The following is a 13,210-nucleotide window of genomic DNA, read 5'->3' as shown; positions in this document are numbered from 1 at the left end:
CCTCACCGACAATCTGCCTTCCAAACCAGGCTTACGGCCAGCGCCGCAGCGCTGAGCTGCGTTGGCCCTGTCCTTCCCCTCATCTTTTGATTGATGCAAGTCTTGATGCCGGCAGCCAATGGAGGGGTTGGGTGGATATCGTCCCTACCCAGTGGCGATATTGTCGCAAGAAGCTCCTCTGTCCCACGAAAGGGGGAAGAGATTCCTCAATGATTTCTAATTTGATCTAGGCAAAGACGATGAAGGCAGGCGCGGGGAAATGAGACTCCAGGAGGCCCGGGCAGCTCCTTGGCCCTGGTTGATCCCGGGTTACTTGTCCCTCTGTGAGCATCTGCAGCGCAGAACCCACCTCGACCCCCTCCTTTGTCTGGCAGTAGCCAAGGGGGGCGGGTGTGGACGGTGGGGGTGGGGTGGCCAGAAGATGCAAGCCCTTATCTACTTTGTGTTGATTTGCCGGCTTCTAAAAGCGGTTACTACGATTTCCCCAACGGACTACCCGTCATGAAATCTCAGCGCAATCCGGATTCACGGTAGCGAAAACAACGGCAGAGCGGGCGACTTGACGTCCCCGTTTAAAAATCACTTAGTGGGCAGCCCAGATCCAGACCCGATCCTTTGGGCTGGGGGAGGGGGTGGGCAGGCTTTGAGGGGCAGATACCTCCGGGTGCTGGGGGGGGGGAAGGGGGGAGCGAAGCCCTGGGGGGGCGCACACACCCCCCGCCCCGCCGACGATTTTGCCGTGCGCGCTACCTGCCCGCAGCGCCGGGCCAGGCCCACGGGTGTGGTTAGCGGTGCGAGGCCCGCGGAGGCCGTGGGCACCGGGTAGGTGCCGGTTTGGGGACGGGGCCCTGCAGGCAGAGAGTTTTCTCCTGTTACCGAGCATGGGACGAAGGAGAGGCGGAGGAGGCTCGCCCGCAGGCAGCCCGCTGGCAGCAGCAGCGGGGACTCTGGCCCGAGTCGGCTCCGAGGAGCCCCGCCCCGCGTTTCGCTTCTAGGGGCTTCTCAAAAGTCCCTCTCCGGGCAGCAGCCCCCGCCCCGTGCCCGGGGTCCGCGGCCCGGGTACGTCTCCGCTCTCTTTTGTTTAGGTGCGTTTGTTTTGCCCTTTTAACAGCTGGCCTCTGCCTGTTAAAGATGGAGGAGAGGAGGCTCGCCCACCGGCCGCGCCGCCGGGGATGCCGACCCCGCGGAGGGCGGGGGGTATGGGACCCCCGGTCACCTCTGCTCCGGGGATCGGCCGCCTCTTCCTTGCAGCACCGAAACAAGCCGGGCCCCACCAGCCTCCCCCCGCGGCGCTGGGGAGGCCGAGGAGGGAGGGACGGCCTGGGCCGCTGGGGGAAGCCGATCCGGCCGGGTGTCTCTCCCCTCCCGTGTCCGCACACCGGCTTCGTGCAACCTGCATGTCGAAGCCGCTTGTAAAGCTTTAGGACGAGCGCGGGCGTTTCGGCTCCGTGTGCACCTTTCCCACCGCCCCACGCTGGTACGGCTGCTGCCCTATATCCCTCCCCGCAGCTGCTCTGGGGAGAAGCGGTGCGCGGGAGGTTGTTTGGGGAGAGGGAAGCGGGACAGCTCCGTCCCTATCTTCAAGTCGGTCGTTTTCCCCTCGCTACCCAGGGAAAATAACAAGTAACAGCACCGGCAGCCGCAGGGACAGCAGCTGTACGTCCTCGTCGCCCAAAAGAAAAAAGGCAACTGGATAGAGTATCGAGGAATTAGCTTGATTCGATTAACCATTTAATTAAATCGTCTACAGCCAGCTCTCCGTGTTGCCATCGCCTAACGCTCGACGGGGCTTATTTCTCAGTTAATTTAACAGGCAGTGGTTAATGATAACTCAAAATCTCGGACAAATGAGGCTTCTGTGAAGGAGCGGGTCGCCGTCGGAGCGTTCAGATGAAATGGAATAGGCTATGTTTAAAAAAAAAGAAAGAAAGAAGCTGCTCATTTCCAACTGCCTGCGGATGCCATTAGCAAGGTTTTGTAAAGATTTATTATCTCGGTAAATCACATGTGTTCATTTGACGCAGAGATAAAGTTAGCATCCCGCTTTCTTTATAAAAATAATAATAAGAGAGAGGAAAAGTCCTGTTGACTAAACAAACAACCCCATTAAGAAAACGGCAGTGGAAATAATGCCGAAACTGGCTCACTCTAAACCAGTATTTTGGCACACGAGGTAACGGAATTGCGCCCTGAAATGCAAACAAACGGAGCCATGCCCAAATTCAAGACAGGGAAAAAAAAAATCTTGCAAATTTTAGCGAGCGAACTACTTATTCATTTCTACAGGAGGTGCAAAATCGAATAGCCTTGTACCGAAAAAAATAAATTGGGGCGGGAAGGTTTGCACCGAGGCACTCGCGCACACACGCTATTCATGTTCAAGTGGGAAAATATTCACCAACATCAAAACGGTCCTGCGTTTTGGGAGGATGTTTCTAAAGAAAATAGAGGTTTATCTACTCGTCTCCCTTCGTATTCTTTCTAGCACATAAATCTGCTTTTTTTTTTTTCTCCCCCAACGATTATCTTCGAAGTTTAGTTCTGCACTCCGCATTGTAAGTTAACATCAAAACTGGAATTAAACACAGGGGCAGCGCGGAGAGTAAACTGCAGCTTAAATGAGAAAAACTTCTGTAAGAAAATAAACACTGAAACCTAATGCTCAATCATTTCCCTTAGCAGTAAGAAAAACAGCATTAAATCACCTATCCACGTGGGAAACGGATTTTTTTTTTTTTTTTTACCTTCGGTGTTGATCTCTTCCCTCTTTAAAATAAAACAAGATTAAGGGTTTCAATATTGAAATGTTAGCCATCCTGATTCGGCGAAAGTTTATGTAAACGGAGCCTCTGCTTTTGTTTCGAAAAATCAAACGCCTCTCCGCGCCGAAACCATCCGTCCCCACCAGGACAGAGACCGAAAACCTTCCTTTTCCCCCTCCGTTCACGTAAGGAGAATAGGACACTCTAAATACTCCAAATAATAATAATATTTTTAAAATTAAAAAAACCCAAACAAAACCAAACAAAAAACCTCCAAAAAATACCCCCCCCCCAAAAAAAATACACCACCCCCCCAAAAAAAACCCACCCTAAAACACAACCGAACAACCCCCCCTCATTTATTACGCCACTTGGGTTTTTTGTTTTTCTTCTTTTTTTTCTCCCCTTTCAATTTTGGATGCTCGCGAGAGTCAGTAAAGAATTACCCTGCTTCTTATAGCGACCTGACCTTTTTTCGAAGGAAAATTCTTTCAGTCCATCAAAATCCTGGGGATTTTTCCAGGTATTTTTTGAGGCTACGTTACTTGCTAGTAACTATCTAATGTTAAATTGCCATTTTAGGGTTTTGTTGTTTTGTTTGGTTTAGGATGGTTTTGGGTTTTTTTTTAATTAACGTTAACTCACGAGTGAATTTATTAGGAAGTTCTGCTATATATATATATAAATATAATATCGTTCTTATTGTCCTCAGCGATTTAGCAGACCTTCAGCCTCTCCGAAAGTTATCTGATCACTGAAAACTACTGCCTTACAGGCTCTCTCTTTCCTCCGGAGACTGAAGTTTTAGCGCTGAAATGATGCAAGGTACCTAAAGCCTCTGAACGCTTTTCGGCTTCTCGCCCTTGACTGTTTTAATCTGCTGGAGACCTAGTAAAGTGTAATCAGGGGTAGAGAGAACAACCAAGGAGTGTTAATAGCTTGTGAGGATTACACAGTCATTACGAGAGGGAGCTCGTTGAAAAATCTGCTCGGTTTATTAAGTTTATCCGATGCCACCGATTTGGGTTTGGATTTCTGGGGGTGAGACGGTAACGGCCCCGTTATTCTGTGTGCGTGACTCTCCTGGCATCTTGCTGCCAGAAAATTCTTCTTTCCAAAATAAACCCGAGATCTACCCACCTCCTCTCTCTCTCTCTCTCTAGGAAGCTTTCAGACATAGAAATATGCAGACAAACACACACCGATTCTCTCTGCCTGTCCCCAGCTCCGCGTGTGCGCGGCAGTGAGGAGTGTATATCTTTCTGTACGTGATTATTTACAACCAGCCCCTATGCACGCACTCTCCGGGCAGATGGAAATTTCGCTCTTGTACTGGGAAGAGGGGGCGTGAGTTACGCTGGAGCTGCAGCTCTCTCTTACGGAGGCAGCGCTTCTTTAGCCTGACTCCTCCAAGACCTCTTTAAATCTATGACATGACACTTCGCCGTGTCACCGAGCCTCCTGCCACCCATCATCAGCCCTTTGGCCAGCTCACCGGGTCTGTCCCGATGCTTGTCTTTGCTTCCCCGGGGAAAAACAAGCAAACGGACTCCCCGTGAAAACCTTCCAACAACCCTACCCTGCCTCCTTACTGAAAGGCTTTTCCTTTGGGTGTGTAATTTCCCTGGCTGCCACTACCTGTCTTCCCTTCTCAAGGAAGCAATGGCTTCTCTTTCTGGCTGGGTATACTGGGACACCGGGATGCCCTCCTCCCCCGCTTTTCCTCCTCTCCGTCCCCTCGGTACCCGGGCACACAATCACATCCGCACAGGGAGCCCCAGAGCCCGCTCCTGCCTCGTACCCGGAGCCCCCCGCCGCCCCCCAAGATCCTGGGGTAAATCACCCGGGCCCGCACTCGGCTCCCGCACAGCCGCAGCGCCGGGAGGCCGATCGTGAGGGGGTCACTCGTGATTAGTCGCACCGACCAGAGGAGGGGAACCCGCGGCTCCGATGCCTGGCCGCGGTAGGCTCCCCTCTCACCCGCCTCCTCGGAAACACACGGCAGGGAGGCAGAGCCTGCGCGGCGCCGCGGAGAAGCGGCCCCCGCTCTCAGGCCTTTGTGCCCACCCCGCAGCGCCCAGCCGCCCGCGGCCCTGCGCGGGGATGCGCGGCTCCGGGGGCGGGGGGCAAGGCTGTCCTGCGTGGATCTGCCGCCCGCTCGGCGCCGGGCCTCCCGCGGCAGCGCGCCTCGGAGGGGCGAGCCCTTCCGTGCCTGCTCGCTGCCTTTCTTTTTAATTTGCAGCTTGCCTTTAATTAGGCTGCGAAGGTCCTGCTGCCTCCAAAGCCCCGCTTAGCCGCCCCCTCTGCCTCCGCGCTCAAATTAGCATCTGCTGCGGCCGGCAGCGGCCCCGGCCCCGGCGCACTTCGCCACACGGTTCCCCAGGGCATTCAAACATCCTGCGCTGCCACCGAGGGACGGGGATCAGCTATTCTTCTCTTCCCATGATTACTCACAGCCTACAAGCAACACCATATGCTTCTTCTGATCAAACAACCCGCTACATAGGCAGCAGTAATTGACGAGACCTGCTCGAAATCACGCAGAAAGGTAGCCTACTGAGACCGCAGGAGTTGACAAATCATTGCTAATAATCCTTTTAGGAACATCATGGGCATCAGAGTTTGCAATAGCTTTATTTTTATAAAGTATGCGCTGACAGTATAAAGGACAACCCGGGCTCCTTTGAAACAGAAGACTGCCCCGCTTAATGATCTTCAAGGTGGCAAATGACATCGAAGAGGAAAGTGCTTGATGAAGCCTTTAATTATTATTGGGGTTTTTTAAAGGCTTCATTTATCCTCTTCTTTGGTTCTCAGAGACTCGGATATATGGGAGGTCGTATAAAGAAACTATTGCAAGATGCACTTGGATTGGAAATGACTGCAGAGGATGTTAGCTGTAAGCATTCATACAGAACTACGGAGGGTACCTACTCCAGCTCAAGCGATGGCCCGAATGCATATTTACTTTTAAAAAGTGGAATTAGGACCGACAGTCCACAGACTTAATCAAGTTAAAAACAACCACCAACAACAAGCCCACCCCAAATCCCCCAAAACAAATGAACAAGAGGGCCTGTATATACCCAGTCTTGATTTGTAAAACATAATATACAACCAGACCGACCGACTCGAGGCATAGCTAGAGAAAACACGGAGGGATATGCCTATGCTGTGCTGCTTCTTATGCACAAACGCTTTTCAACGAAAGATGTAGAGAATTTCGTTATTAGGTGGGGAAAAAAAATTCTCAATACTCTTTCCTTCCATGCAGACCACACCTCAAAGGACTAACCTAAATAAAAGCAACTCCTGATAACACAGGAGAACTTTATTCCGACCCTCTTAACTTTGTGCTAGTTGGGTGTTTTGGTGTGGGGTTTGTTTTTTTTCCCCCCCCGGCAGGCAGTCTAAAAGTGTCAAGCCAGCGGCTTTAAATCCCAACTCCCCTCAAAAGCAAGACACACTTTGTGACGCTTAAGTCTGCTTTCGCTCGTCAGGCAGGACCGCTGCTGCTGCCGCCGAAGTCAATGAGAAGTTTACTGTTGCCCGAGCGTGGAGGGGAATCGGGCCCAGGCTGGGCTTGCAGCGCTGGCCGGGTCAAGGAGGGGATTGAACACTTCTGAGTACAAGACTCCTGTTAAAATTTTTCCGAGGTCGATTAACGCTTTTCCAGTGCCCTAATGATGCTCGGAGCGGGAAGCGTCGCCTTTCCCGATGCGGTTCGGTGTGCTCGGTGTATTCGTGCCGGCGGTGCGCGTGTGAGCCCGCCCGCACGCGTGTGCCGTACCTGTAAACCGCACCTTTGCTCGAGACTCGAACTAAGGAGTTAGGACTTTGCATAGACTTATGTAAATATTTACCCATATATTAACTCCCCCACCCCCCCAACCCCCCTTAGCATGGCTATATATAGGGGTGAATCGTCCCCTCTTTCGCCACGCACGTGCTTGGCGGGGGATGCACATCTTACTGAGAGACTGGGGAGGGGGGGGGGCGGGGGGTGGTGTGGTGGGGGGGAAGGAAGAAACCCGTGTTTGCTTTAGCAGAACACGCAGCAGAGCTCAGTGCCTTCAAGTGTTGACAAAAGCACCGTAAGTCCCCAACCAAACCTGTCATAGGAACTGAAGGGAAAGTATTCACGGCAGAGAAAAGTGACAGCGAGAGCACACCGGCCTCCGAGCACACGACCCCGCGCGATTTACCTTTTTCTTAAAAAAAAATATTAAATAAAAGCGACAAGCGACACCTGGATCGAATGGAAATAGAGACGAATAGGTATTCCCACCTACCTTCTGGAAAAACCACCCTCATTTTTAAATAGCTGGTGGTGAGTCTGATTATGGATGCTTTGTCCAGCTGAGAGGTGATAGCGGAGGGCAGGGGTAGTAATTTCGCCAGTTCATAAAATTCACTGTTTTCTTTCTCCCGTCTAGTCCGGGCAGCATTTTTGGACTTCTCTTTCATCGTGTTTTTTTCCCCCTTCCTTCCTACAATTTAAACTCCAGAGATTCATCCAAAGGTGGAAGGGAAACTTTCAGCTGCAATTCATCTCTCCGGAGCATCAGGCAGTGATTCTGAGCGCAGCCATTACTCTGAGAAACCGTTCAGTTGTGTAAAACGCAAACAAGTATCGAAGACCAGAGAGGTGTTCTTAAAAAAAAAATTAAAAGCAATAATAATAATAAAAAGATAAATTCTCTGAAAAGCAGAGTCAATCAGATGGGAAAGGCATTTATCCAATGCAGCTCAGAGACTCCAAGCAACTGCAGGAAAAAGAAAATTAAAAAGCTAGAAGCTTGCGGCACCACACAGCAACCAAACGAGGTATTTCTGGCCTTTTTTCCTACTCATGGCGGGCAGCATAGCTCCTCGGAAGAGGGTCATAATAATCCCGTTTCTTCCCGTGATCCGCTGTCAATCCGAGGCCCGAAACGCCCGGCCGTGGGCTGCCTCCCAGGGCGCTGGGTGACTTCCCGGGAGCCTCTGTGAAGACAACAGCAGCCCTGGGGTGAGAGAGCCACTACGCCACGCCGCAGCGGAGCCGCGAGAAATAATAATCAACAAACAGCCTCCAGCGGGTGTAGTATTTTCTCCCACCAGAGGGGAGGGAAAAAAAAAAGAGGAAAAAAAAAAAAAAAGAAGTATATTTTCCCATCTCTCTCGCCCGTAGGGGACCCTGCCCCGCACTGCCCTCCCACAGCCCTCGCCCTCCCCGGCCCAGGTGAGCATGGCATAACCAGAACGAAAACAAGGCAGAAACCGGCCCCCGGCTCCCGACACAGGCGAGGAAGTTACCGGCTGGTTTCGGCGCTGGCAGGGCTGCGCCGTCCCCGCCGCGCTCCCCGGGGCTGGCACCGCGGTGGCGGCCAGACCTCCCCGCGTAGCGCGCTGCCAGCCCCGCGGCGGGGCGAGCATTTCCAGTCCCGGAGTATTTCTGCCTTTTAATTTCTTTTAAAAAATTATATATATATATAATTCCCTCTCCTCCGGTGCTCTCCTCACTCCTCGGCTAGGGTCGGAGGGGAGACCTTGCCCCAACCTCACCCCGGCCAGGGGAGGCACGCTCTGCCCACCCTGCCCCGAGCCGGACTATCCCCACCAGCCCCCTCCCCACCCCCCAACCATCACATTCTTCACAACCAAATTATTATGGTTATTTTTTTTTCCCCCTCTTTTTCCACCGGGGGGGGGGGGCGGGGTGGGTGAGAAGCGACCCCCAGCCTAGCCCAGCACATCCTTGCGGCTCCTTGCTGGGGGCTGGCAGCTTGTGGTGGGTTCTGATCTTCTTTTTTTACCTACCTTGAGTCCCTGAGCCCGGCAGCCTGCAGAGAGCTCTCCCGGGGTGAGGAGCCCAACTCTTTAATTGGCTCATTAATGGCACGGGGGGGCGGAAAAAAAAAAAAAAAAAGAAGAAAAAAAAAGTTTGCGCCTGCCAGTGCTGCTCACACCGATGGGCAGACAGACATCGCCGCCTCCCCAAGCCCTTTATCGGCTCCCAGGCTCTCCCTCTCACATCGCGGGGGTGGGGTAGGGTGGGGTGGTGTTGGGGGGCGAGGTTGGTATTAATGAAGAATCCCTAATTTGCGGCTGAGAAATGCCTAATAACTTCTTGATGGCTAAAAGCCTTTTAGCACAACTTCATTTCTCTCCCAGCGCCCCCCCCACCTCCCTCCTTCGCTCCCCCCGCTCCTGGCAGATCCCTCCCTTAGTGCCACTCACGGACCCACCTCGCCTCCCATTGGTCTCCGCCGCTCCGCGCCCGGCCTCCCACTGGTGGAGGGGCGGTGACGTCACCGCGCCCCGGGCACACCCCCCTCCCCTCTCTCCCCGCGCCCGCCCTCTGACCTGGCGGCGCCGCTGGAGGGAAGGGCGCCGCGCGGGGACGTGCGCGCGGGGGGGAGCACGGCACGCGCACTCTGCGCGCGTCCTCGCGCGGCGCCTCCCCCCCCCCTTCCCCACGTACCTGCCCGTTCCGCTCTCTGGGGTCTTCGGCTTTGCTTATTCGGGGGGCGTTAGCTGGGGGTTTTGGCCATCGCGACCCGGGCAAGGCTCCGGTCTCCCCGCCCGGCGCAGGAGAGGAGTGGCCGAGGTCCCTCGGGACTGCGGCTGTGAGGACCGGCCGTTTTACACCGCCGTCCCCCCATCTCCCCTTTCCCTAAAGTCAGTGGTCGTGCATGGGAGAAATAAGCTGTAGCCACGTCCCCTGTGTCGTGTCCCCCGCTCCGCCTATAGCGGGGTACGGTCCAGTTGATGCGCTGTGGGACAGCGTGAACCGAGTGTGTGTGAGAAAATAAATAATAATCCCATAAACAGACCAAAAAGAAAAAGAATAAAAAGGAGGTAGAACACCCCCCCCCCCCAAATATCCAAACAACCCCCAATCCTCCTACACTAGGAGGAAGAGGTACTTTAGGACTGCTCCTAAAGTGGATGCAGGGGCTCTTTCTTTCCCAGGGAGCGGGGCTATTCCTAATCTCGCTAGTCCCCTGAAAAAAAACACCAACAACCACCAAAACAACCCCCCAACTCCCCAAAATAAAACCAGACCCTGCTCCTAAAACTGCTGGTGGCTCCTAAAAATAGCAAATGAAAGTGAGAAAAGAAAAAGAGTGAGAAAGTGAGCGCCTGAGGAGGGGGGAGAAGGGTTGTAGAGTCACCCCTAAAACCGTCAGGGACACTCGAAAGCCTGAAGTAATTGCCAAACCAGTCGGTGCGAGAGCTTGGCTGAAACAGTTGTTAAAATGAAATTGTACTGGCAAGGCGATCGTCGGGGTATTTCGAGGAAAAAGAAAGGGTCTCGGTTTTCGAAAGAAAAAAGAGAAAAATTAAAAAAAAAAAAAAGCGCCATTGATACACCTCATCCCTTTCACTCCACAGAGGACTGCCGCTCAAAGCCCTGGCTTCCAGTGCCGACCGCCCGTTCCTTGCTTATCACCTTAAATCTCCCTTCGGTTAAAAGCTTTCCCTGTGTTCATTTCGGTAAATAAAGGAAGGATGGGAGGAGAGGCATTCAACAACTCCTCTGGGTGTCCAGGCGTCTACAAGCAGCAGAGAAATGGATCCACGTAGCCTCAAATGTTCTTTTGATTGTCTTGTTTACCGAAGCGACCCGTTGTTAAACAAGCACGAACGCAAGTCATTTAGTGAAGGTATGGATTGGAAAGAAAATTGAAAAAAAGAAAAATAAAATTAAAAAGGGGAAAAGAGAAGAGAAGAGAAGAGAAGAGAAGAGAAGAGAAGAGAAGAGAAGAGAAGAGAAGAGAAGAGAAGAGAAGAGAAGAGAAGAGAAGAGAAGAGAAGAGAAGAGAAGAAAAGAAAAGAAAAGAAAAGAAAAGAAAAGAAAAGAAAAGAAAAGAAAAGAAAAGAAAAGAAAAAAAGAAAAGAGAAGAGAAGAGCCCCCGTCCCCGATCACGTTGTAAAGCGATCGCTATTATGGGGGGAAGGTGACACTGAATTTTCAAAAATCCTCCCTGTGCGTTACTGCCATCAGGTGTAAAGTGGGTTTGAGGGAGAAGGAAAAAAGCAAACCAAAACAAAACCCGTCTTCCTTCTGGTTTTCATTTGAGGTAATTCTCTTGCTAAACGGCACTGACGTCTCTTCGAGGGTATTTAGACATATGGGCAACAACTGGACTAACACTGTCAGGTAGCTCACGAGTTATTTGTCAACATGAGCCGCAGCGAATGTCTTTTATAACACCCTGGGTTTGGGGAAAATAAATAAATCAGTAGGATACACTTCTGCTAATTTATACCAGGGAAACACGAGCATCCACCTTACCAACCCCACACAGCCCCAGCGAGGACAGCAGCTCACCGAGGATCCGCTTTCCCCGTGTAACCGGGACCCGGCTTCTTCCCCACGGTGGCAGCCCGGGCGCGGGTGTCAGCAGCCGCCCCGCTTCCCTCCGTGGCTGGAGCCCGTGGGGCTTGGACGCGACGAGCCTATATGTAGATTTTCAGTGTATATATGCTGCGATAAAGTACAAGATGTGAAAGGACCAGCGCACGAAAGGGAATTACTCAGCTTTCCAAGTTGCACTAAGCATGGACAGAGCTGTGCAGAATTACTGGCGCGGGTCAGTGCGCTGGGGACATTTCCCAGCAGAGTTCAAAGAGGCAGCTCCCGAATGACGGAAGGACTTGGCCGTTCCAGAGACATTAGCTTTGTTTCAGTTCGTCAAAATACGCGACTTCTGACGGCGGAGATTGGAAGTAGCCCTGCCCTGTTCCAGGTATATAGAGAAAGGCAGCCCACTGTAGCTAAATTAGTGGTTTTTCGTGCCAGCCTGAAGCCCGATGCCACGCGCGATGGGCTCAGCGAGGCTGCCGCCGCACCCTGACGAACCTCGCCCGCCCCAGAGGTGTTTAATACGTGAAGTTGTTTAATAAGTAAAGTGAATACACCGCTGCGGGATGACCGTACCGCGGCTACTCCTCGGCGTGCCACCCGTCGGAGCGGAATTTACAACACTGAGCACCGCGGAGGGGACACCTGCAAGCGGAGGGGCTGAGCCCTGGGGGGGCTGCTCCGCGGTCCGGCCTCCTCCCCTCCACTTCCCCGCCGTCCTCCCCCCCCCCGCGCCTCCCCCGCCGCGCCCGAAGCGGGGAACGGAGAGGGTCGGCGTCAGTGCCCTCCTGCCGGCACCGGCGGTCGGGGCACCGAAGGAGGAGGGGGCCGAGAGAGACTCTCCGGCTGCCTGGAGCGCGTAGATAGATGTGCTCACTTCAGAGACATTTATTGCCGGGTCAGAGCACCCTGGAAAACAGCTAATATTGGGAAATTGAACAAACAGGTACTGCAAGGCAGTTTGATTGGAAGGGGCGCATGGTAAAACGGGGCATCTGAAGAAGGGCTGGGTGAAAGCAAAACGTTTCACAGGCAGGTTTCCAACTATATGTGGTAGAAAACTTGCGTAGCGGGGCACAATATGCAGTGTATGTTGCAGTATATGTGAGTGCGTGCGTGTGTGCGGAGGGCGGGGAGGGGGAGAAGAGAGAGAGAGGACTGTACAAATCAAAGCAGGGAAAAGAAAAAAAAAGCAAGAAAAAAAAAGAAAGAAAAACCCTACTGGGTCATTTCCCCGTAGAACACTTCAGATCCAGGGGTATTCTGATATATTTATTGGTTTATGAATTTGGATGCGTTTACTAATTCCCTCCCCCCACCCTAGAATAAGGTGGCCATTTCTTAAGCAGGGAGGAAAAAAATGTTTTCAAGCATAAGACACCGCTTACACACTGCTTTCCTGACCGCCTTTTAAAAAGGTAAGCATGAGCGAATGAACTGTGCGGGTCGCTCTCACGATTGCTAAAAAAAACCCCAAATCCTCAAACCAACCCAACCAAAACCCAACCCATCGGCCTGGCACTGGTACTGGACAGGTTCTGACGAGCCAAACCTTACTCCGCTTTATACCGGCGAGAAGGCAGGATCGGACGCCGCACCGGGACGCAGCAGCTAAGGGAGCAGCACACCGTCACCGCCGCACCTCCAAACGAGATGCCTTTCCTTCGCCCGAGGGGCCTGGAGGGGCTCGGGAGCCTGGAGGGGCTCGGGATGTTTTTTAAGAGACCGCTAACTTCAGGCACACCAGGGTACCCTGGTGAATTGGAGTGTGATGTGAATTTCCACCCCTGCCCTAATCAAGGCTTTATTGACATAAACATACACGGCAAATGCTCTCTGAGACCATTCAGAAGCAATTAATATGTTTTAACTGATCTAGATCTTAACCTCCGAGACTCAAGCCGTGCTCTAGGTACTTTATTCCTGCTCTTTGGCTAATGTTACGAGGATGTTCAGGGGAGTAGGACAACGAGAAAGCCGATTCTCAAACAAAACACAGGAAATAGTTAACAGACCCTTGGATACCAGCTCTCACTCAGATATAAGCGGTTCCGAATGCATCTCTTAAAAATAATTACAGAAGCACGGCAAAATT

At 52.5% G+C, this 13,210-nt stretch overlaps 1 protein-coding gene across 1 annotated transcript in view; it reads right to left on the bottom strand.

Moving 5' to 3' along the window:
- Positions 1 to 7,229, bottom strand: part of SIM1 (SIM bHLH transcription factor 1) — a gene marked incomplete at both ends in the record, with an annotated part of 47,119 nt that extends 39,890 nt beyond the window's left edge. Inside the window, one exon of the mRNA XM_084262427.1 lies at positions 7,055 to 7,229. Coding sequence (XP_084118553.1) covers positions 7,055 to 7,229 — 175 coding nt within the window. The remainder of the gene's footprint in view (positions 1 to 7,054) is intronic.
- Positions 7,230 to 13,210: the final 5,981 nt, after the last annotated feature.

This window comes from Gallinula chloropus (genome assembly GCF_964237585.1).
Source record: "Gallinula chloropus genome assembly, chromosome: 3".
Taxonomy (NCBI): Eukaryota; Metazoa; Chordata; class Aves; order Gruiformes; family Rallidae; genus Gallinula; species Gallinula chloropus.
This window is presented reverse-complemented; position numbering and strand designations above follow the sequence as displayed.